Genomic DNA, 24,621 nt, shown 5'->3' with positions numbered 1-24,621 from the left:
TAAGGCAAAAAGCCTGGTTCCCTATTATACCAGTTCATACCACTGTGTTGTGCACTGAAAAAAAAATACATTACGGCATGCATAACATGTTTCGGCGCATCATGGCACAATGCACACCACTACATCGCACTGTGCTAAGGCCAAACTCCAGGCTCCCCTCCAATTATTAAGTCAGCAGCTACAAATACTGTAGCTGCTGATTTTTAATATAAGGACACTCACCTGTCCAGAGATGTCCTCACCCAAGCAGATGCTTAAATCGGCTTCAGGTGCAGGCACCAGCATTGTAAGTAAGGGAATCAGGCAGTGAAGGCTTGCGACATTTCCTACTGTGAAAGCAAGAGTCGTGCTACGCTTTCTGAATGGTTTTGCAGACTTCTTGGACCTGTGATGTGTCCCAGAAGGCTGCGGAGGAAGGAGGGAGGGGCCCGAACTTCTGGCTCAGATAGCCGTGGCACATCTGACCGGAATGGGGAGTGGGTGCCTAGCAAAATCAGGTACCCACTCCCACCTTCCCCCAAAAAAGTGTCAAATGTGGCAGTGAAAGGGGGGGGGGGGGGGGATGCAAACAAGCGGAACTTCCCCTTCTGGGTAAAGTTTAGGCTGCATTCAGGTCTGAGCGTTTCAAAGTCACGCGTTTTTACCGCAATTTTGTACAGGTCACCAATGTAAAAAGCAGAAAACGCCTGTAACCTGCTTCAGGTGACAAAACGCTCAGATGTGAACAGGTGCCATTGAAATGAATGGGATTTTGCTTGTTGGATTTTTTCAGGTGTTTTTTCAGGCGTTTTATGAGCTGAAAACGCTCAGGTGTGAATGCAGCAGAAAAGAAGGGGTCAGCTTGTGTCATTTCAATAAAGTTTGCACAAAAAAGTAAACAGTGATGTGCTGGGATCGGCTCACCCACACTGCTCCTCCCAGTGCACACCAGTGACCATGTCTTGAGAACTGGGTTGTGTACAGCTCGGGATTAAGCCAACAGGTGTGCCACCATAGGAAACAGCTTCCTATGGTGGCACACCAAGAGGAGGAGCCAGGAACACCAGGAGGGGACCCCAGAAGAGGAGGATTGGGGCCACTCTGTGCAATTCCATTGCGCCTTGATTTCCTGTAGTTTTCAGACCACACTAACCATAGCAGCAGGTCAGCGTGGTCAGTTTACATCATTTCATCTTGTAATCAGACCTAGGAGAACCTGTAGTCCCACAGTAAACCTGTGACATCACATGCGCCCCACCAAGTCCTGCGCAGATGATTGACAGCAGCTCCCAGCAGGAGCTGTCCTGTAACAAGTGTGGATTCCACAGGAATGAAGAAAAAATACCCAGCTATCAAGACCAGATTAGCCATTCTCCTCATATGTCCCTATTAGTGATGGGTTCAGGCATGTTTGGGATTGTAGTTCCAACCCACCTGAGCAATCCTACCAGGGAGCCAACACTGCACACCGCCAATATTAGGCAGTGAGGCATTTCCCTGTCTGTGCAGCTGCAGACCGGGAAATGCCTCACTGTCTATGATTGGCGGTGTGCAGTGTCGCCTTCCTGGTGGGATTGCTCAGATGGGTTGGGACTACGATCCTGAACACACCTAAGCCCATCACTAGTCCCTGTTAGCAAACCATGTCACCACCTTACATTACAATGGAGGCCTGCGGTTATGTGATCGCTGGATTAAATCCACTTCAAAAGTACTTTACAGCACTTATTTTAAAGAAGAATTTTTTATATGCACACACATATAAGTTAATATCATTCAATACTTTTCTTTTTAATCAAGGAATTCACTTTTTTTTTAAAATAAAAAATAAACTTAAGAACACTTACAGTTCTACTAGATATGGCAGTCCTTTAAAGGCACCTTCTGGTAGCTTGGTGATGTTGTTCATGCTGATATCTCTGTAAAACAATTAAAAAGTAAAAACGTCAATTAAAAGATTAATGAAAAAAAAAAATTTAATAAGGTTGGCAATTAACTTAGTTTGCCTGAAAGGTTATGCCCACTTTTAATTGCTGTTGAGCTATTAACATTACCTGATTAACATATACAGAAAGAAAACACTATTTCTGGTTGGCACATACGCAGCCATGCCAAGTAGGAGAAGGATCATACCTTGCAGAAAAAACGAGTGTTGATCCAATTTCTCAAATGAACAAAAATTTATCGCGTTACAACACTTGAAATGAAAGTGCATGTCTAGCCAAAACTTTTAGTAGTGAAGGGTTAGAACCTCCGTCAACTGATATTAAAGCGGGGTTCCACCCAAATTTTGAACATTATCTCTATGCATTCTCTTCCTTGCCTAGATGCTGACATGCTGTGTAAAAAAAATTAAATCGCCGTAATTACCTTTTTTTTTCTAATCTTCTTAGCACTTCCTGGTTTTCCTCCCATGGGAGTAGGCGTGTTTCTAGCCTCTCCCAGACCTCCCACAGTCCCCTGGGAGCTAGTCTCAGGCTTCCCAGCATGCATTGTGCAACAGCGTCATCACAACATCTCGGTGAATGCTGGGAGCACAGCATTCACCGCATCCAGGAAATACATGCTTGTGGGCTTCAAATGCCCACAATGAAGATGGAAACCGCCTTCAGTGAATTTTATAAGTTATTCTTTGCAACGAAATCGGACACAGGCGGACTTATTACACAGAACATGTGAGTAGATAATCATGAGAAGAAAAGTTTGTGAATGAACTCCAAAAAAAAAAAATGATAGATAGGTGGACCCCCGCTTTAAATCTTTGAAGAATACCAGATTGGGTGACAACCGACTATAAGAGGAGAGTTCTCCTGACTTTGTACACATCTCCTCTCAATAACTGTTTCATTTTCGGGTACAGGGTAACCTCCCTATAATGCAACACAGATAGCAGAAAACAGGGTTTACACCCTTCCCTACTTTATTCGAAACCACACAAAGGGTTGCTATAAATGTATTTTTTTTAACCTTAATACATCATTATAAAACAAGTGTAGTACCATACCCACTAACAACCTACAGCTGTAAGAAAAAAAAAAAAAATTGTGACCCCTATGAAGATTTATGGATTTCTGTCTGAATGGCTCATACAATGCAATTGGGATCTTCATTAAAGTGATAAGGACATTTATAAATTTGGTCCATACCTTTATAAAACATACATTCGCAGTTGAGGAACTAAGGCATTAAAGAGGAGCTCCAATATCCCCCCCCCCCCCCCTCCCCCAAAACATAAAAAAAGTCAACAGCTACAAATACTGTAGCTGCTGACTTAATATAAGTACTTACACTTACCTGTCCAGGGATCCAGCGATGTCCTCACCCAAGCAGATTCTTCAAAATCGGCTTTGAGTGCAGGCGCCGGGATCTTAAGTAAGGGAAACCATCAGGGAAGCCTTGCGGCTTCACAGTCGGTTTTCTACTGTGCATGTGCAAGCCATGCGGCACTCTGAACGGTCTTGAAGTCTTCTGGGACCGGTGACGTGTTCCAGAAGGTTGTGAGGGAAGGAGGAAGGGGACAAATTCCACACAGATTGCGGTGGCAATCTGAATGAAAGTGGGTACAGGTGCCTGCCAAAACCAGGGTAAAGTTCATCTTTAAAGCGGACCCCAAGTAATTTCGTCATTTCACACCTGGTTTAAACGTGCTTAGACCAGTGGTGGTGAACTTATTTGAAAATAGGGAGCCTCAACTTCAGCCCCCATCACCACCAAGGGGCCGCACGTATTCATTCAAGCTGGTCAGAGACTGGAGACATGCTACAAAAGTAATTAGAGACTGAGGCTATGCTGCAGAAGACAGTCAGACTGTGGGCATGTTGCATTGGACTGCTAGAGGTTTATTACTGGCCGCTGATGTTTGAGGGCCCGGCAACTATGACCAATGGGCCCTTAGGCCACAGTTTGGGCACCAAAGACCAAGGCAGCTCATCGATGAGCTAGTTTTTTAATTTGACCAGCAAGTTGTACGAAAAAAATCACTGACTCGATTCTCCCATCCACACATCTGATGTGGATGGGGGAATCCTCCCCACTGAACTATTGTACTCTAACAGCGGGGAGATTTTACCATTGATTAGCATTGCCGGTTATAGCCTGCAGCACTGATCGAGCAGTGAAAATCCAACAGGGTGGTTGTATAGAAGTCAATCGCTATATCGACTTCTGTACAACCCTACTGCCCATACATGGTTCGAAACGTATCCAGGTCCTATTAAACCAGCCGAATTTGATCGATGTATGGCCAGCTTTAGACTGATGGTAAGTCATTTAATACAACTGCCACCATTACAGCAAAGACCGTGAGTTCCCCTTCCTAAGGATTCAATTGGTTACATTCTTTCTTTAGCGAATGCCACACACATTTTCCTACTATATTTTTATTCAAATAAAAATAGTTAATAGTTAATGCCTTATTTAGAAGAATAGCCACTTTGTAAAAATTACCACAAAACTATACGTCTGCATTCTGCCAGAAATAACAGACCATATACCATGCAAACTAAAAAATACATAATCATCTCACTGCAGTATAAGCATACAGGGTTACTATTTGTCTTGGCAACTGCTCCAAATTCAAAACGGATCATCCTTGAACATTGCTACCAGTGCATGTCCTTGTGACAGAACATTCTACATACTTCCTGATACATTGCAAGCCACAACATCTACTATTCAGACCTGGCACACTGCTGGATATGGCTGTGAAATGTATTTTCAAGTCGTATCAGAAAACTCTGAAGTGGTCACAACCCTGGGCAATTCCAACTGAGTACACGATGAATAAAACTTTAAATTAGCAGAGGCAAGGTTAAAGAAGAAGTGTGGGGACAAAAACAAACATCTATAGTAACCTATACGGCTGCAGCATCTATATGGCTTCAGCTCTAAGCCTGGAGAACTGAGCAATCACATGACCACCGGCCGCTCAGTTCTCGGGTCACTGTTAGTCCCCGCTCTCTGCACTGCCCCTCCTGCACACACTGGAGCAGAGTGCTGTGGAGGAGGCAGCAACGGCTGGGCTCAGGCTCTCATTGGTGCGCCTAGAGACTGAGCCAGCTGCTGATTGGGTATCTGAGAGGTTCCCAACAATATTGCCGGGATACATGCAGAGATTGGAGTGGTTCTGTGAGTTCAGCAGACAGTGAGTTTTAGCCCGCTGCTGCCTGATTATGGGTCACAGGACTGCACTCCTGTGACCCACAAGAGAAGTAAGACCAAACAAGCTTTGGCCATACTTTTCTTTTAGGTAAAAACTAAAATGTCGAAATGGACTGCAGATCCAGTCATAGGCAGCTAAAGTTACATATGAATTTCAACTTTATCTCTTACAGCCAAGCCTGGTCCCACCTCTCCCACCTTCTAAGCCTCCCTATTGGTCAGCTGCTCCCAATGGATGAGTTGCTCATCACATCAAAAGGACCAACAGGAAGGCAGTCTCAAGTTCGACACCTAAAGAAAGCAACAGCCTGCCATGATTTGCTTAGAACCTCAAAAGGCTTCATTTCTAGATCAAATAAATATATATATTTTTTGCATGCCCTTTGCAAAAGCGGTAACCAGTGTTATGTTTTCACCCAAAACAACATTTTCGCCTCCTTCCTGCAGCTATGTCTGCCCACAACCAACCAGTTTTCTCAGCCAACCTCTTAGTGCAGCCATTCTCAGCCTGGGTTCTGTGGAACCCTGGGACTCCTTCAGATGTTGCTAGGGGTTCCTTGAGCTGTGGTAATTTGAGCTTCCCATTTGATGGTACCCGTGTAGTTCCAGAGCCAATGCCACATGACAATGATCCTGACATTTGCCAGCACAAGACCAATAAGAATCGCTATGATCTGTCCCAAAAGCCCTAAGGAAAGACGAATAAAAGTGGGCTTTCATTTCCGAGACAGCTAACCACCCATGGTGGAGGCAAGTGCAGGGGGTAAGTGTGGGGACAGGGATGAGTGAGGGTGTAGGGCATTAGTTCACCTTTTGTATGTTTTTTTTTCTGAAAAGGAGAACTTGCACTTTCAACAGTCAGTCAAATAGGTTGATGGTGGCAACTTTATTCCTCCTCAGACTTCTCACATCTCAGGAGTTTGATGACAAGGAATTTTCAGCCATTTTTCCAGATCTTCCCAAATTCTGCAGTCAGTTGAGTAAGGTCTCCCTCTTGCAGTTAGTATTCTTCATTATAGAGCATACAGCAGGAGGAGTTGCACTTTGTAGAATCGGAGCAAAGCCAAGATCTATGAAGGGTTTACTCACTTCTGGATTCCTCACTGCCCTTTTGAGCATGTCAAACCACTAGTGTCCAGTCACAAGTAAAATTAGTTTTGTAGGATGGACCATTCAAGAAATAACAATCAAAAATTGGGGTATAACTACTCATCATGCTCTCTGGAAAGAAAATGTAAAAAGATCTTGTTTATATATCTCAACTAATGTGTCTGGAAAAAAAATAGACTGTCTGGGAATACCAACCATCAAGCACAAATTGCCCACAGTGGACAAGAGAGGAACAGCCTGGAAAAGTGGCAAATACGCAATGGATTTGGTGCGCCGTAAAAATATTTTTACAAGACTGTAAAGAAATTATTTATTGCATATGGGGAGAGCGACTCCGTTCTGGCAGTTTCTGGGCGAGCAGCAACAGATTACGTAATTTTCTACATTACTTGCAGTCAGGATTTTACTCTAAGGACACATTATTTGATGAAGAATTTAGGTCAGCCATAGACAGGCCAATGTCTGGGACAGTGTTATATAGTCCCCGTCCATCAGTCGCGTGTAGTAGTCTTTGGTCCTACATTGGTTTCAAGCATCTTGCCAAGAATTGGCTTGTACTCTTCACATCCACCAGATTCTACATTGTAGCATTGCACAGGTTTGAATCTGATTGATGACTCAAGGAAGGCATCTGCAATTCCTCCTAAAAACGATTTGATAAATCAGGCCTGCAGTGTCTTTGTGTGCTCTCAGGTGCCTGAGAGATTTCACCTGAAGAAAGGAACCTGAAAATAGAATACGATTTTCACTTTACCCCATGAACCCATCTTCCTTAACAGGAGTCGTACCTGCTCCACAAAATAGGGCACTGAGTACAGAGCAAACTTGAACTCCAAACTGGTTTAGCTCTTTCTTCTACTTCTCTAAATAAATGATAAAAGTAGTAGAGTGCTATATATAAACCTGGAGAGTTACTCTTTAACCCAAGGTCCCTAAAGCAACTCATAGATTATGCAATTTTCTTTTTATCCACCACGGCTGGAAGGAAAGAAAATTGCCCGATCAGTGTTGATGGGGGAATCCCTCCTGCGGCTCTATTGTGTTCTGCCAGCAGAACACAATGGTCACTGCAGGGGGCTAAAGCAGCCAGCAGTGATCACATGAAAAGAATCCAACAGCCTGGTTGCACTGAAGTCGATCGATGGATCAACTTCATTACAGCCAGCCTGCCCATAGATGGATCCAATCTCGGCCTGCTGAACTGGCTGATATTCGACCTATAGACAAAAAGGAAACTATTGTCCCATTGACGTCTAAACACTTTTAAGGCTTAAAGTGGAACTAAACCCTCCCATCATTTTTAGCCAAGGAAGCTGCCATCAAGATAACCTTGTTTGCACTTTCCAGGAGATGGTCATCGCTCATATGCTGACACGTGACCACTTTGACCAATTGGAATTGCTCTGCTCCAGCCTGGAAACCCTAAGAAATGAATGGGAAGAGAGCGGGGCATTCGATTCCCCAGACCGCTGTTCCATCACTGCATGGGCAGTAATAGGTAATCACCCACTGAGGTCAAGTGTGGCGGGGGGTGCAGTGTGTTCACCCCCCCCCCCCCCTCCGCCCCCCGTTCCTAAAGATACTCTTCTGAGTTTGTCAGACGCCCAGTCCCCCTCCTCATTCTGTTTCCTATGCTAGCCTCTAGATTACTACAGGACAGAGTATTGCTACAGGAACAGATGGAAAGGATGCCAAGATTTTTTATCAATCTTTAGGAGAGCCAAGGTTGGTATCACAGGCAGAGGAACATGTAAGTGTTAATTATTTTCAAGAATTTTTTTTGAGCTACTAAATCTAGCAACATAGCCATGGAAAAAGAAATTACCAGTAGCTTTACACCTAAATATGTGCTATATTCAAATGGGGTGGAGGTTGGAGGATCTCTAGATCACGGCTAGGTTCATGTGTCAGCTGAGGTGGAATGCTATCTAGCTGGAAATTCTACAAATCCATACACGCTTGTATTCCTATTCAACAGGAAAGAAGCAAAAATACCTAATGGCCAGGAATGGCCTGTAGCATACACCAATAAATCATCATCAAATGTCACCCACAGCGCTTGAAGAAATAAATAACTTAATAAAAAAAACTTACACGATAGTAAACTCCATGGAATAAGTAAGCTATTAGCGTACAGCCAGTGTTTATTCACTTGGAGCTACTTTTTAATTTAACACATTTTTGAATGCCAATGTTACTGGCGTACTGTCCCATAGCTTTACAACTGTGTGCGAGAGAAAAAAAGAAAAATAAATATATATATATATATATATATATATATATATATATATATATATATATATATATTTATTTTTTATTTTTTATTACTCTACCCATTCCCAGTATGTCAAAGAAGTGCAATCACCCTACGCAAATGACTGTTGAGATAAATAAAGCTATTTATACACAGACCTAGTACTGTTTTCTGTCTGAGCAGACTTGCATCACTCTGCAGAAATACTAAATATGGCTGCTGCCATGTACATTATTATTATTATACAGGATTTATTTAGCGCCGACCGTTTACGCAGCACTTTACAAAATTAGGGCAGACAGTACAAGTACAATACAATTCAATACAGGAGGAATCAGAGGGCCCTGCTCCTTAGAGCTTACAATCTAGGAGGGAGGGTCAAGTTATACAAAAGGGTAATAGCTGTGGGGGATGAGCAAATAGTGCAGTTGTTAGATGGAGGCAGGATAGGCCTCTCTGAAGTTTTCAGGGATCGCCTAAAAGTGGATAAATTTATGTATGTACATACATATACACCTATATACTTTGTAAGTTCAGCTTTTCAAAGAAAAAAGGTGAACAGTTTAAGTTAGCAAAATGTGTGGCTGCATTAAAGCAAATTTAAATGCATATAAACTGATTTTTTTTTTTTAAAAAGATGTCAGAGCGACTGTTTTTATATAAACAAATAGTTATTAAAAGGAAAATTCTCAAAAAAATTATTAAAAAAAAAAAAAAAAAATGAAAAAAAAAAAAAAAAAGGTGATCGCCACACTGTACATACCCCTGTGGGTGATAACCAGTCAGTGCCCGTGCAGCAGTCCTGGGATTCGAAAACCCCCCTGGTCTCCCCTTTATTTCTGCAAGGCTTCCAGGACAGACCAGAGCAATCAGTCCCAGAAGTCCTACAGAATGAAGGGGGAAGAGCAGGGATCTGAGATCCCCAAACAGCTAAATTGGCTGCATGGGCACCAAAAACTCATCTCTTATGCGGCAAGTAGGGACTAAGGGGAAAGGGGCCAGGGTGTTTTCACATTATTCCTTTTTTTTTTTGAACTTACACTTTAAACACCGTCATTTTAAAGTAGATGTAAACCCTAACTATACCCCAATTATAATTGCTAAGGCACAGCGTGTCATAAGTAAGTTTTATTTTTTCCCCTTCCATTGTAATAAAATACTATTTTAGTTTTCATTGGCAGATTTCAGGCAATGCATATCAAACAGATACAAATGTTTAATAGAGAGATATTATCCATCTAAATCAACCAAGCATACAAAGCAGGTGGAGGCCTGAGAATACAGCCATAGTGTTTTCTTATCTCTCTCCAAAGCCCTAAGTCCCTGGTCTTTCTGCTGTTTCTGCTGACAAGTTCCCTGAGAAGGGAGATAAAACCAGCCTGAAATTTGTGTCGGGGTGGGTGCTATAAATAGATTAACAGAGAGCTTGTCTTGTCACAGCACAGCTCTGCACATTCCTTCCTTCTTCTGCCTATGTGGAGTGGGGGTGTGTGCCTTTCCTTCAATCAGCTGTAACACAGTGTAAGCCAAGACACCACTCCCACAGCTGAATGAGGAAGTAAAAATTCTAACAGAATTCTAAAAGAATATAGCAAGCTGAAGACAGCATATATACACATGTAAAACTTATGTAGGGAGATTTGTTTCATTTCTATGTATCATCTAAGGCTGTTCACTTCACTGGGTATAGGAGAGGGTTTACATTCCCTTTAAGTAGAAGACTGCAGATAACTAATCTCATGGTGTAGTTAAAGAAGTAAAGTTAAAAGAAAAGAAAGTAAGGCATTTCATGCGATGACAATACTCCAAACTTGGACTCCAGAAAATTCTCTACAAGTTAGTTAAATGAGCTTCAGCGCCCCACCCCCCCCCCCCCCCCCCAAAAAATTAATAAAAACCAGTAGCTAAAAACACTGTAGCTGCTGACTTTTAATATTAGAACACCCATCCAGGCATCCAGCGATGTTCCTTACCCAACCAGATTCTTCAATCGGCTTTTGGGTGATAGCGCCACATGATTTGGTTTATATATACTTTGAGTGTGCACTTGGGTATAGTAAACTCAAGGCCACCTGTGGGATCTGGCTGCTGGATCCCGTCTCCTCTGATCCTCTCCTCTTTCCACTGTCCCCTATATATTTCCTGATAATACAGAGCCAGGGGACAGGCTGCACATGCTCAGTTTGGTGTGTATTGCTAGAGTTTTATTTCCTTGGGAGAGTGCCTGTGATCAGCACAGGGCCAATCGGCACTCTCCAGATAGAGGGCCAGGGGTCCTGCATCTTGATAGGTCAGTGTAGAATGAAAACTCCTCCTACAAACTTTAACCAGACACTGATAGAAGTCACAGGACTGCTATATACTGCTGATGAGAAAAGGTTTTTAGCAGTTTATATTTACTAAACTAACTGCATTTCCTGTGTACTGTGGGACACGCTCCACTACAGGTATACTTGTACAGGCTTTAGGCTGGGTTTTCCTGAGTCCAATTTGCATGGTAGGAGATTGTGTCCGGGTCTCTACGGAGGTGGTTCACATATCTCCGCTGCAAATTTGTGCAAGAGCCCTGTGCGTCTTTTGGTTTGTTTCAGGTCCGAATTCAGCCCAAAAATTTGGACTGAAAATCAGACTTGAAAACAGTGAACGGGGACGCACCGGACCCCTGCTGTAAGCCGCATGCAACAATAGTGTGACCCCAGCCTTAGCCATATACCAAAATCTGGCTGTGCATGGGTTAAAAACGTCACATAAAAAGGGACAGAAGGCCTTTCCAAAAAAATGTGTTACCCCGAATGAGCCTCACTGTGAGGGAATGTACTCCTCACACCACACTCTGCTGCAGTAAAAAGGTTGCAGATAATGAATTCAGGGGTCATGTATTTAAGATAAGAATTACATTACTAGACTAACACGAGAAAAAAAAAAAAAAAAACACACTAGATATCCCCTGGGGGAAAAAAAAGAGCAAATTCTTATTATTACAAATTGTTCTTTACAACTTCTCCCAAAGAAAAAAGAAGTCACTTTGTTTTATGTTTGTATGCCCCAGATTTTCATTTAAACCTTAAAATGTTTGTTGTTTCGATCAACCACAAAGTGACGGGATTGAACAGGGCAGGGCCTTTGGCAAAATTGCTATTTATGGTTTCAATCGAGTTTTAAAGCGTTGCGCAAACTGTTGGCGCTATATTAATCTGTATAATAAAAATAATGTTTTTTTTTTTAATGACCAGTGTTGAAGCTGCCAATTCATGGCCCAGTTCAAGTAGGTGATAAATCAAATTCATGGATTCATTTTTTTTTTTTGCTTCAGACAACCACTTTAGATCATATGTTTGATTGCTGATCAACCAAAAGAGGTAGAAATGGCCAGAAAGTCACCACAAGTACATTTAGCTTAAAGTGGAACTAAACTGTATCTGAGCACCACAAACTGAAAATGCCAATTAATTCTTTTTTTTTTTTTTTTTTATATTAAAAGCAAACTCACTCATCCATCCACGTCGTCATGCTTTATTTTATTGAGAAATCACTTTCAAAATCAACCCCTAGTGTTTCTAGCCACAGCGTAAGGGCATAGGATTCATGTAGCATTTAATTCCTTGAATCTATCTGCCCTTAGCTTAGGCATGCAAGCAGGAGGTTTAAAACGTTTAAAAGAAGTGAATATAAATATACCTTCTTATTATTTACTATTGCTAGCTGCTCTGTAGCAAAATTAACACATATGCGGGGAAATGCAGTGGAGAGATGATTGAGGTCATTAAAAGGAAAAGAATAATTTCTAATAATAAATTAGGTTAAACTGGGATAGGAAACACGTAATTAAAAGCCAATAAAGAAGGGTGGATTGAAACATTGAAATGAAAGGAAGAGAGGAATAAATATTTTATGAAGTAGCAGGGAGGGGTTTATATTGAATAAAAGCACTAAATATAATAGAACAGGATAACATTAATTTGAAATTATATATATATATATATATATATATATATATATATATATATATATATATATATATACACACACATACATACACATATATATATATATATATATATATATATATACACACACACACATATACATATATATATATATATATATATACACACACACACACACACACACACAGTATATATATATATATATATATATATACACATACACACACACACAGTATATATATATATATATATATATATATATATATATATATATATATATATATATATATATATATATATATATATATATAATTTTTTTTTTTTTTTTTGGGTTGTTTGACACAAGTAATAGGGCGCTGTAATGCTTCATTCTTAATTATATATTGAACAACGTTTTGCATGAATTGAGTTTTGGTTATGAGTAGACAAATGGCTGTGGGATTTTTTTTTTCTGAATAGGATATGATCAAGGATCCAGTGCATTTCTCTGGGAAGGGGGTTTTTGTAGTCCGTGTCAGGGTTGCCAACCTCCCGCACCATTTTTTTTTACTGACAAAACATGAAAAAATTTACTGGCGGAGCACATTTTTTTTACTGACAACCTGAGAAATTACAGAACTCCTATTGAAAACTAGCACAGTGAATATTTGAACAGTATAAACATAATATGGAAACACTGACAATACCTATAACAAAGTAATTTGCTTGATTTAAACTTAAAAAGTCAACAAAGCATGAAATTATTAGCCCCTGATATTCACTGGCAATTGTAAAAAAATGATTTTTACAAACTGTCAGTAAATTTACTCGCGGTTGGCAACCCTGGTCGGTGTTAATGGAAAGATTTATATAAATATTTTTGCAATGCGTATTTCTATGTTGTATGTTGAAATATGTTTTAAGAAAATGTGATTATAAAAAAAAAAACATCTTGAGTTTTTACTGTGATTTTGCTGTGTTTCAGATGCATTTTTGGGTTTCCTGCACCTATGTTAAATGGACACGTGACTCAAAAAACGCACCAAAAAAAAAAAAAAAGCAAACTGTGGTGCGTTTTTAACACGATTTCCATTAATTTCAATGGAAAGATGCATTTTTGGTGCACCACAGATGGTTGACCATAGATGAAGCATGCAAGACTTTTCAAAACGCACTGCACCTGTAACTCAGTGGCGTGAAGAGTCCCATAGGATTTAAAAGGGAAACATTCTTCTTGCAAGGTAAAACATACGAGTGTGAAAGGGCCTTGAAGTGATTGTAAAGGCAGAAGGTTTGTTATCTTAATGCATTCTTTGCATTAAGATAAAAAGCCTTCTGTGTGCAGCAGCCCCCCTAACACTTATCTGAAGTCCCTCTAGATCCAGCAATGTTGAAGAAGTGTCTTGGCTGCCTGGGATTGCCCTCTTCATTGGCTGACACAGCACTGTGGCACTATTGGCTCCCACTGCTGTCAAAGTCAGTCAGCCAGCCAGCCAGCCAGCCAGCCAATCAGGAGAGAAAGGAGGTGGGGTCAGGCCAAAGCTCCGTGTCCGAATAGACACAGGGAGCTGAGGCTCGACTCGGGTGTCTCCATAGCAAGCCGTTTACTGTGGGGGTACGCAACAGGAGGGAGGGGCCAGGAGTGCCGAGGGGGGACCCGAGAAGAGGAGGGTCAGGGCTGCTCTGTGCAAAACCACTGTCCAGGTAAGGATAACAGGTTTGTCATTTTTAACTTTAAAAAACTGAGACTTTACAATCACTTTAAGGATTAAAAATGGTTAAAGAGAATGTAAAGCTGCAGCTTCTTTTTTTAAATGAACATACATGTCACATTTACCTACTCTGTGTAGTGGTTTTGCACAGAAAAAAACCCCGATCTTCCTCTTCTGTGGTCCCCAGCCTGGCGCTCCTGGTACTTCCCTCCTTCTGAGTGTCCCCATAGAAAGCCGCTTGCTCTGGGGGCACACATGCAGAGAGACAGAGAGTGGCCCACCCCCTCACTCCCTCCTTACTGGCTGTAATGGACAGCAGTGGGTGCCAATGGCTCTTGCTGCTATGTCTCAGCCAATGAAGAGGCAGAGACCCGGGAGATCTTCTGCTCTCATGCACATCACTGGATCGGGCTCAGGTGAGTATAAGTAGGGGCTGTGGTGGGAGATTCATAATGAAGGTGATTTACTTTCATGCATAGAATGCAAGAAGGTAAAAACCTGCAGCCTTTAAAAGCACTTTGACATTGATTGAGAGAACTTAGCTCCCCTTTAAAGTTAAAAAAAAAAAAAAAAATCAGCTGATAGAATGGTGAAAAGCCTTTATGAGTGGACAGCATATGAGGGGTCATCATCCCCGTGCTCAGGACCCACTAACAGGCCAGGTTTGCAAGATAACTGAAATACATCACAGGTGATATCATTTGCTGCTCAGTGATTGCAGTATTCTAATCTGAATCTCCCCAAGGTAATACATAAAACCTGGCCTGTTAGTGGGCACTGAGGACAGGGTTGATGACCACTGATATAGATCACAGGTGCACTTTATACATCAGTTAAAAGAAAAAAATTAAATCTGACAATGATTAAAATAATAAATTAAAAAGTTGGCAAAAGAAAAAAAAAAAAAAAAAACAAACACACACACGACAGCAATTCAAAGCCTCAAGGGAAGTACATCATGTTTATCAGCTGCCAAGGTAAATGGTTTTTCGACAGACACCATTGTCACTTCCCATTTGCCACAATTGTACCTTTACCGACTCGCCTAGAGCTTAGTAAATTGTCCAAGATGGCAAAAACACAGCAGAGAAGATAAATATTAGCATAAAGGAGAACACAGCCGACTTCTAGCCAAAGTGCAAAACAAACAATGTCAACCAGGGCAAGTCACAGAGTGTCAATTTGTAAAGTGCTTAATTTGCCCTCCAGCTCAGCTACTCTTCCTTATATTCCTACCAATAGGAGAATTATAACTAATGCACTGCAGTGATTTTTTAACTTTTTTTTTGTATTATGATTAAATGTAATTGTGGCTATAAAGGAGCTGTATAGTGCTTTTGTACATAGATTTTATTTGTTTTAGCTTCAGGACTAAAAAACAAAAAAAACAAAACAAAATAAAAAAAAAAACACATTGTATAGTGAACACATTCATATTATGTTTTCCCCAAACAGCAGGGAGAGCTCTAGTATCCCCTTCATATGTTCTAACTAGTCTAAAGCCCCATACACACTATTAGATTTTCTGCAAATTTTTGTCTTCAGATTTACCAAAACCATATAATACGAGGTCAAATCTTAAGAGTTTCAATTTCTATGCAATCAGGCAGGCCCTTGCACTACATGGTTTTGGTAAATCTGAAGACAAAAATCTGCAGAAAATCTAATGGTGGGTATGGGGCTTTAATTACTTTGCTAAAAATAGTCTGTGTATAGATCTGAATACCTAAATTACGCACGTCCACACGTACACGTACACACCTGTGTGAGTCAAGAGTCCTTCCCTACTATGCACACCTTTAAATTAGAGAAACTGTTACAAAAGGAATGCCCTATTACTTCTGCTCTCTTTTTAGAAACCCCAAAATGCTCTGAAAAGGCAAGGTCATGAGAATTAAAATGTTCTGCAAAAAGAATTATATAAAACCTTGGTTTAAAAACTTGTTAAAAATATTTAAATAAAATTGACCAAAAACACACCGTTACTTTTTAATGGGTTTTGTACATAATTTAAGTTTTAAACTAATTTTTAATTACTTTCACGTTACAGAATTCCTGTCACTTTGCTATATCAAGGTAAAGTAACAGGGTCTGATTAAAGCTCCCACCCCCCACCAACACACACTACCAAGGCCGCAGGTGAATAAGATGTGGAGGGGGGGGGGGGATGAAGGCCCATTGAGAGATTGATCCCAGGTGCATCCCCCTGCAGCAGCTAAAAGCCAGATTCTCCTCCTGACAGCTTACAGCTGCTGCGGGGAGAGACACACACAAAGGTGATAGGTTCCTGCGATTGCCTCTGACCCCACCCACCCACACTGGTCAGGCCCTCTCATACCCACATTTGATTCCCCTGCTGCCCAGGCCCCCTGGATACTGGTGCTCGACTCACCCTCCCTGTCGAGGATTCAATTTCCCCTGCTGCCTTGGACACCCCCCCCCCCATGCCTAAACTGTGTTTACTATGCTTCCATTTGTAAAATGACACGGGAGCCTCTGTGCAGAGCGCTTTCTGGTCATACACTGTCCAGTGTAGCTGTGGCTGCAGAGAAACGGATAGGGGAATCTCTGTCCTCAGTCCCTTTCTCTGTCCCAACAGTGAGACATCATGGGTCTGTTTAGACAAGTGATGTATTTATTAACTCAATACAGTTTTATTATATTATATATTATAATATCATATATTAAAATACAATATATATATATTATATTACATATTTTAGATATAGCAGGAATTGTGTAATTTATTTTGTGTTTGTATCCAAGAATAGCGATTTTAGTGTATATTTCGTGAAAATACCGTTTTCTTCTTTTTTGTTTATTGTTTTGGTTCTTTTTTTTTGGGGAGGGGGGGGGGGTGACAAGTAAGCTTTTTTTTGGCAGTTTTTTTTTACTTCTGTGATATAAGCAATTCCGAGCATAATTTCAGAAAACGCGCACACTTTTAAGATGTTCCCTGTCAGTGTTTGGAGAGACACGCTTTTGGGCTGCTTCTGTCTAAATGACATTCAATACTTTAGATAGGTCACTGTATTACATATCATTTAGACGTCAGCAGCCCAAAAGTGTGCAGGCACTGTTGGGCCGTCTTGATAAAAGTCTTTCCACACACAGGAAACGTCTATTAAACATTTCTGATTGGACAGCTTTGCCTGCTTGTCGGTCACAAGACGCTTCAGCTGAGATTACATAACTAAATGCCTAGGTGTACGGTCATGTGACTGGCCACCATGGAGAAATAAAGCAGCACTTTTCTTGCAGTGCGGGAACATTAGGGGACCCCCCCCTCCCTCAATGATTCAGGGGGAAGGGTGATCAGAACTGGAGGTTTTTATTTATTATAACTATGTTTTAATCTTTTCCCAGAAGTACTTATGGTCATTTAAAGAGCTCTTATTCTTGCTAACCAAGTAAACACGATGACTGCGCATCCTAATTGAGCCAAGCATTCATGATAAAACTCTGCCATAGAAGAAAAAAGTTTTAAAAGTTACCACAACACCTTGTGTAAGTGTATTCCATATTTGCCTTTATTTCCATTACTTTGCAGCTGCCCCTTGACAGAACGAAACAAAGGACAGAAAAAAAAAAAAAAAACCTGGCAATAATTGGCTTCTTTCACCTCTGTTAACCACGAACAAAAGTGTCAGTTATATTCAGAAAACATGTAGAGAACCAATAGATGGCCAGCAAGCTGGGCCAATGGGGACAGCCAACAATGAGCCTGAAGCATACTTTTTTCACCCTCTTTTGTTGCAGCTTACAAAGCCCTTAATTAAGACCTGCACAAAGCACCCCTACTGGTGCAGCTCAATAACGAATTACATGCCTGTTTTGCTAAACTTAAAAGGAAGAAGGAAAAAAAAAAAAAAAATATATATATATATATATATATATATATATATATATATATATATATATATATATATATATATATATATATATACCTAGATTTTATAAAATGGCATATATAAGCCACTGTAATGGGCATAAAGCCACTTACTGGAATCCATAGTTAAAAATAAACAAACAATAAAATTCTTTTTTTTTTTTTTTTACATTTAAAAAACCATAAAAAACACAAATAAGAAAAAAATGTAAATAATAATATAAAATATTGATAATAAATAATACATGCATACACGCACACACACAAACACACGAAAGGTCTGTGTACACCATTTGATTTCACGTGTGCAGATTGAACAGGTTACTATGAGATCTATACTGACACTTAAAAGTGGAGTTCCCCCAAAAGTAGAACTTTTTGCTCCTCCCCGGTGCCACAATTGGCACCTTTCACGGGTATTGGTTTTTCACTGGTCCCTGTCCCCACTTCCGGGAGATGGTGTCGTCCCTCAGAAGTTCGGCCCCCCTCCTCCTTCCTCTGCCGTGCCAATTAGAAAGCACAGCATGCTTCGCACATGTGCAGTAGGGAACCGCCTGTGAAGCCGCAAGGCTTCACTGCCAGTTTCACTTAATGGCTGGGGTGTGGACATTGTGGGCTCCCTGAACAGGTAAGTGTCTATATATTAAAAGTCAGCAGCTACAGTATTTGTAGCTGCTGACTTTCATTTTTCTTTTTCCCCAGGCTCTTTAAGTTAAAAGTGGAATCAAAGCTCTTTTGCACTTCATTCTGCATTTCTGTGATCTATACTGATCCAAAAGCGGGCTTTGGCCCCTATTGGATGACATCACTCAGCCGGTCCAGGCTCTGGAGACATCCTGACTTTAAGGTCGGGATCCAACCAGATGCCTGGACCGCCAGCTGACTCAGCCTCCCAAGCCCCCTCCACAGCCCAGTGAATCAATGACTAACAGTCACCACCTCTCAGCTCACTGAAGGCCAAGAACTGAGCGATCAATGGTCTTTCATCACTCATTTCTCAGTTTAGAGGCAGCAGGAGACAGATGCAGCATCAGATCGACCCATGACTTTTGAGTGCTTTTCTTCCAAAGCCCTGTGCTTGTTCTACCTTCCGTCTGCAAAAATGTTGTCTTCTCTAGTTCCTGTTCTTTGAAGGCTCCATCCCCTTGCAAGAAGAGACTCTTGCATGTGTGTTCCTGGCTAGTCACCTACCCTGCATGCATACACTATAACAGATCTCCCCAAAGCCTAGAGCAGCAAGCCATTCTTCGAATCCTTCCATCCACAGGAGCCTGTGCTGTCCATTATTTCTAGTTCCCAGTGTCCTTTGTGCACATGCTCCGCTCCCCTATCCAAGAGTTCAGGGAGACAACATGGAGTGGTCTGCAACCAAGGGACAGTGAAAACAAAGTAAGTACTGGGCACAAAATTGGCAATGTAATTATGAAAGTTCACCTCATTGACAAGCATTAAATTGTAAAAAGTTTGAGCATTTAGTACTACTTTAGAAGTAAGTATATTTAAAAACTGACTTTAGTTCCACTGGTCTTTTTTTTTTTCTTTGGGGGGGGGGGCAATCTGTGACCTTATCATTTAGCCCTAAAGTACCAGTCCCTGAAGTGTGCTCCCTCAGAGTCGTAACATCATTCGCTACTGCAGCTTCTAGGCGTGGCACCTGAGCATTTCTATTTAAGGCAGAGGCACTGACCATCTGCCTCTCCCAAAGGAACCATTTTGAATTTCTGCCTTACACCAAACCCCACCCTCACCTACAGTAGACCTGCAAAAGGAAGGTGTGAAGCCAGTAAGTCCTTCAAGAAAATCTGTAGGTATTTTAGAGCTAAAACAGTTTACTTTCCGACTAAATAAGAAGAAGCAACAGGCCCTAATTATATTTTTCACTCTGGGCTAATTTTAACATAATTCTAACTATCTTTCAACACAAACATACAAGTCTGCTTAGCCTGGTTCTTCCATTTATGGTCAACCTATGAGTTATGCAGATATTTGATACATAAGCAGCATAGATAGCCCAACTTGCCGAGCACAGTCGAACTGTGTGGACATGTGTCCTCCTTCAAAATGAGAAACTATGTAACTGAGGATTGGTTACTGAGACCTTCATGCTATGAGCAATCATATGATTGGCTCTGGTTTCCAATAAAGAAAGAAAAAAAAGCCATTTATCTGCTAGGGTGACCAGTAAACCATTATTTTGGGATGACAGTAATGGAGGAACTTGTATGGTGGATTGTTGTGCTGAAGGGCAGGTCTTGTAACCCCCTTTTAGATCTTAAGTATGAAGTACTTGTGCGCTGCTATGGACCTCACAACCAACCAAAACCTGTGCACAAAATAAATGTCAAAAAACATATCACCCAAAAAATAGACATGGTAAAGCTGCAACCATTAGCAAGTGATGTCAACACTCTAACACAAATATTAATTTAAAAAAATGGTGCGCCAATTCAAGAAGCTATGCAGCAAAAATAAACAAATATGTATGAATGACTATCCCCCCCCATTTAAAAAAATAATAAAATTTTTGCTGGTTAGCTTCTTGAATTCGCACACTTCATCACCGTTTCACATATTGCATAATATTGCATGTATTTTATTTATTTTTAAATGAGGGATAGTCACTCATGCATATTTGTTTATTTTTGCTGCATAGATTCTTGAAATAGCAGCGCACTTTATCATTGTGTCACAACAGTATCAATTCTTTTTTTAAATTCTGGATAGGCATTCATGCATGGTCTATTTTTGCTGCATAGCTTCTTGAATTAGCGCACCATTTTTTATTAGATCCTTTTAGATCTTCCTACCTATGTTTTAAACAACGACGAAGTAGAAGATGCTCGGAATCACAAGCACAGCACCACAACTTGAAAGAAAGATGGAAAAACAGTTTTCTAAAAAGATTCGCTCCTTGAAATGATGAGCACTTTGCTACTCACACAAGCTTACTATTGCTTTATTAAAGTAACAATTTTCATTCATGTATTTTTTTTTTTTTTTACAATTGTTTGTACATTCACAAGTTTCTGGAAGGATAAACCACTATAACAAGGCCAACTTTGTGAGTTGGGTAAATACCCTCCTCCGTGCAAAACGAATACAAACAAAAGCCCTTTAGAATGCCGTACTTTGTAGAAGGACTGACTGTTCTTCTCAGTTTATAAACCAGAAAACAGAAAGCTTTTGCGTGAACTTTGGTTTCATGATTAAATGTTATTTGTCACAAATACAAAGAAGTATCTACCGTTTTTTTAGAAAAGCCAGACAATCAGACGCTTTCAAAGGAGAATTAAATCAAGCACAGAAAAGGGTCAGTTTACATTACAGAAAAGCAGACAATGAGTTTCCCTTTAAAAGAAATTCCTTTGACTTATTAAAGTATTTAAAAGAAGACTTCTTTCATTATCTTTAAAATGGATGTAAAGCCAAAAATTTCAGTTATAGAGTAAAGCCGGCCATAGATGGCTCGAATTTCAGACAGTTCAGCAGGGATCGGCCGAGGTTCGAAACATGTATGAACAGGCTGAATGTACCCAAGTTGATTGATCAATCAACTTGAGTAGAACCAGCCTGTCGGATTTTACATGCGATTATGGCTAGCGGCTGTTATAGCTAGCCGCTAGCCATAATCACAGTTTTCTTCTGGTGGGGACAGCTTCCCACACTGGGAGAACACAATGGCTCCATGGGATGCGATGATAGGGAAATTGAACGATTTTCTTTCCCGCAACTACGGTTGCATCCAACGACCCTGTCTATGGCCAGCTTAAAGTGGTTGTAAACCCTTTACAACCACTTTTTGCTACAGGTAAGCCTATAATTAAGCTTACCTGTAGCTACACTGGATATCTCCTAAACCTGCACGGTTTAGGAGATACCCCTTATATTTGCATGTGCCGACGTCATCGGCACATGCGCACTGAAGCAACGGCATATACGTTGCTTTAGTTAGACTGTGCCGCTACCGGCGGCTCCTGCACGCATGCGCGGGAGTGACGTCATTGCGCCGGAGCCCGCGATACCTGGAAGTAACTCCGGGAGCGATGTTGGCCTCCGGAGCGGTGAACGAGGACCAATGCGGGGGTTTCAATCTCAGGTAAGTAATTCATAATGAGCTAGTATGCTGTGCATAGTAGTTCATTATGCCTTTGTCTTGCAGGTTTTTTTTTTGTTTTGTTTTTTTAGGGTTTACAACCACTTTAAGGAATAGAATATCTCATCATTATCGCCACCCCCAGTCCAGGTACAGTACTTTGCCTAGGAGATAAGAGCTTCACTGTAGATATTCGCTTAGGTCCTAAAAAGACTTGTAACTGGATCCTTAACAGCAATTATTAAGTACATACAAACAGGTAAAAGTTTCATAGGCTAATAAGAGCTTTAGATAACCAAGTTGTTGTACACAGATATTTCCTAATCAGAAATGACTCCTTGCCCTGTAATCCCATTGAAGGTCACTGTACACTGTAACCTATTTAACCTCAACACAAAACAAACAGAGTAAAATTAACTTTTCATCGAATATATACAAAGTGGCAAGTAGCTCATGGTGGTGGTGATGAAATCCAAGGAGGTCAGCCCAAGCTTAAAAGGTCACTACTCTCATAATTATTATTTCTAGTTTAAAGATCAGCTATTTTGAAAACAATTATTTCATTTATTTATTATTTTCATTTAACCAGCTCATAGATTATTCAAATCTCCGCCGGCTGAGCAGGGACTGGCCAAGATTTGAACCATCTATGGCCAGCTTGTGTGCCTGCAAGTGGTTGTAAAGGCTGAATATTTTTTTTAAACTTAATGCATTCTATGCATTAAGATAAAGCCTTCTGTGTGCAGCAGCCTCCCTAATACTTACCTGAGGTCCCTCTCTGTCGAGCAATGCCCACGAGTGTCTCAGCTGTCTGAAATTCTCCCTCCTGATTGGCCGAGTCACAGCAGGGGCACCATTGGCTGCCGCTGCTGTCATTCAAAGTCAACTAGCCAATCAGGGGAGAGAGGGTACAGATACGGGGCCGGGGCTCTGTGTCCGAATGGACACAGGGAGATGTGACTCGGCTTAGGTGCCCCCATAGCAAGCTGCTTGCTGTGGGGCCAGTGAACAGGAGGGAGGGCCCAGGAGCACAGAAGAGGGACATTAGGGCTGTTCTGTGCAAATCCACTGCAACAGAGCAGGCAAGTATAACATGTTTTTTTTTAACCTATAAAAATAACAAACGAAACTTTACAATCACTTTAAGGCTCCAAAAAGGTGTTCCGGAACGAAGAACTCACCACTGTTCCAGAAAAATTGAATAAAGCCCAACTAAGTCCTCCACCCTTGCACATCATTTGAGAGATTTGCTTGCATGAAGATTCCTTAAAGCATAACCCCACCCAAAAAATGTACTTTCTTTCTACTGTAAAATTTCCCTTACATGGTGACATCAGTTATACTCACCTGAGTCCCCCTTTCCACATCCCTTGCTAACTTTGTTTCCTCCTCCATCCAGTGCCAGTTGTAAGCCTCGCCAGCCGATCCCCTTACCATGGGCCCGACATTATCTTTCTTCAGGGGCCCAACATGACCACTCCCATGGCCAGTCAATGAATTGTTCACATTACACAGGCAGTCAGGTGGACTTCCAGAAGAAGGACTCCTCCAGGAAGTAAACTGTGAGAAGAAAGGGGCGCTAGATGATCACATGACCACCACTTCAGGTAAGTGAAAACAGAGTTTAGTTTACTTAGGTGCAAGATAGGCCCTCTAGTCAGACCCACTGTCCATTCTGGAGTTGGACTTTAAATAAAAAATGCTTTCCGCTGCAGTGTTCTCTGCTGGCATTGATGAGTAGTAACCACACCCCTCACAACTGTATTGAGGGGGGGGGGGGGAGAGAAAAAGGGTGCGTCTGACCAGCTCTGATCACAGAGATCAGATCACTGAGTGCAGCAAGTCAAGCTCTGGTACCTCGAGGTCTGCACGGTCATTTTTAGACACCCTGTGTAGCTGCTTTACTGGGAAGGTAGAGGTTTTTGGTACAATGTCCGACTACCCATCTTTTTATATGAAATTAGACTTTAAGCCATGTATCAAAAACTAAAAATACCCAAATTTTTGTAAACTGATCTTTTAAGTGTTTTCAACTGTAAAACTTCACAAGAAGGCCATTTTCATTGTCTTGCCTTTCACAGGTAGCTCTTTGAGAATATAAAAGGTCTTCGTGAGAATAAAATTTGACTCAGCTCATAAGATAAGCTTGAAGTCATAAAGTCTATGTATTTCAGTTTTCACAGGCTTCATCTCAAACACAAGGCATGCCTCATGTATCCGATGGAATGCCAGGCCTTTGTACCTGAAGTATGCAAGAACTTTGTTATGTTCAAAACCAGGAAACGTGAGAAGGGTTTGCAATTGACTTCCTTCAGAGGGACCTATTAAGCGTTGACTGTTTCGACATCAATTCTCATCTGTAAAGCATGCAAACTTAATGGATAACCGTCAGCATTAATACAAGAAAAAAAAAAAAACACAAATAACAACAACATACTGGAGCTGAACAACTTTGTCAAAAAATACAGAAAAAAAAAAAAGTTAAAATTTTGAATTAA

General features: G+C 40.9%; 1 protein-coding gene across 1 annotated transcript in view; it reads right to left on the bottom strand.

Annotated features, from left to right (window-relative positions):
- The window catches only part of LGR4 (leucine rich repeat containing G protein-coupled receptor 4), a 164,780-nt gene that overhangs the window by 96,486 nt on the left and 43,673 nt on the right, over window positions 1-24,621 (bottom strand). The window contains exon 2 of the mRNA XM_073604539.1: window positions 1,827-1,898. Coding sequence (XP_073460640.1) covers window positions 1,827-1,898 — 72 coding nt within the window. The remainder of the gene's footprint in view (window positions 1-1,826; window positions 1,899-24,621) is intronic.

The sequence above is a fragment of the Aquarana catesbeiana genome, linkage group LG11 (genome assembly GCF_042186555.1).
Source record: "Aquarana catesbeiana isolate 2022-GZ linkage group LG11, ASM4218655v1, whole genome shotgun sequence".
NCBI lineage: Eukaryota > Metazoa > Chordata > Amphibia > Anura > Ranidae > Aquarana > Aquarana catesbeiana.
Note: the sequence above shows the minus strand (reverse complement) of the source record. Positions and strands in the feature narration are given on the sequence as shown.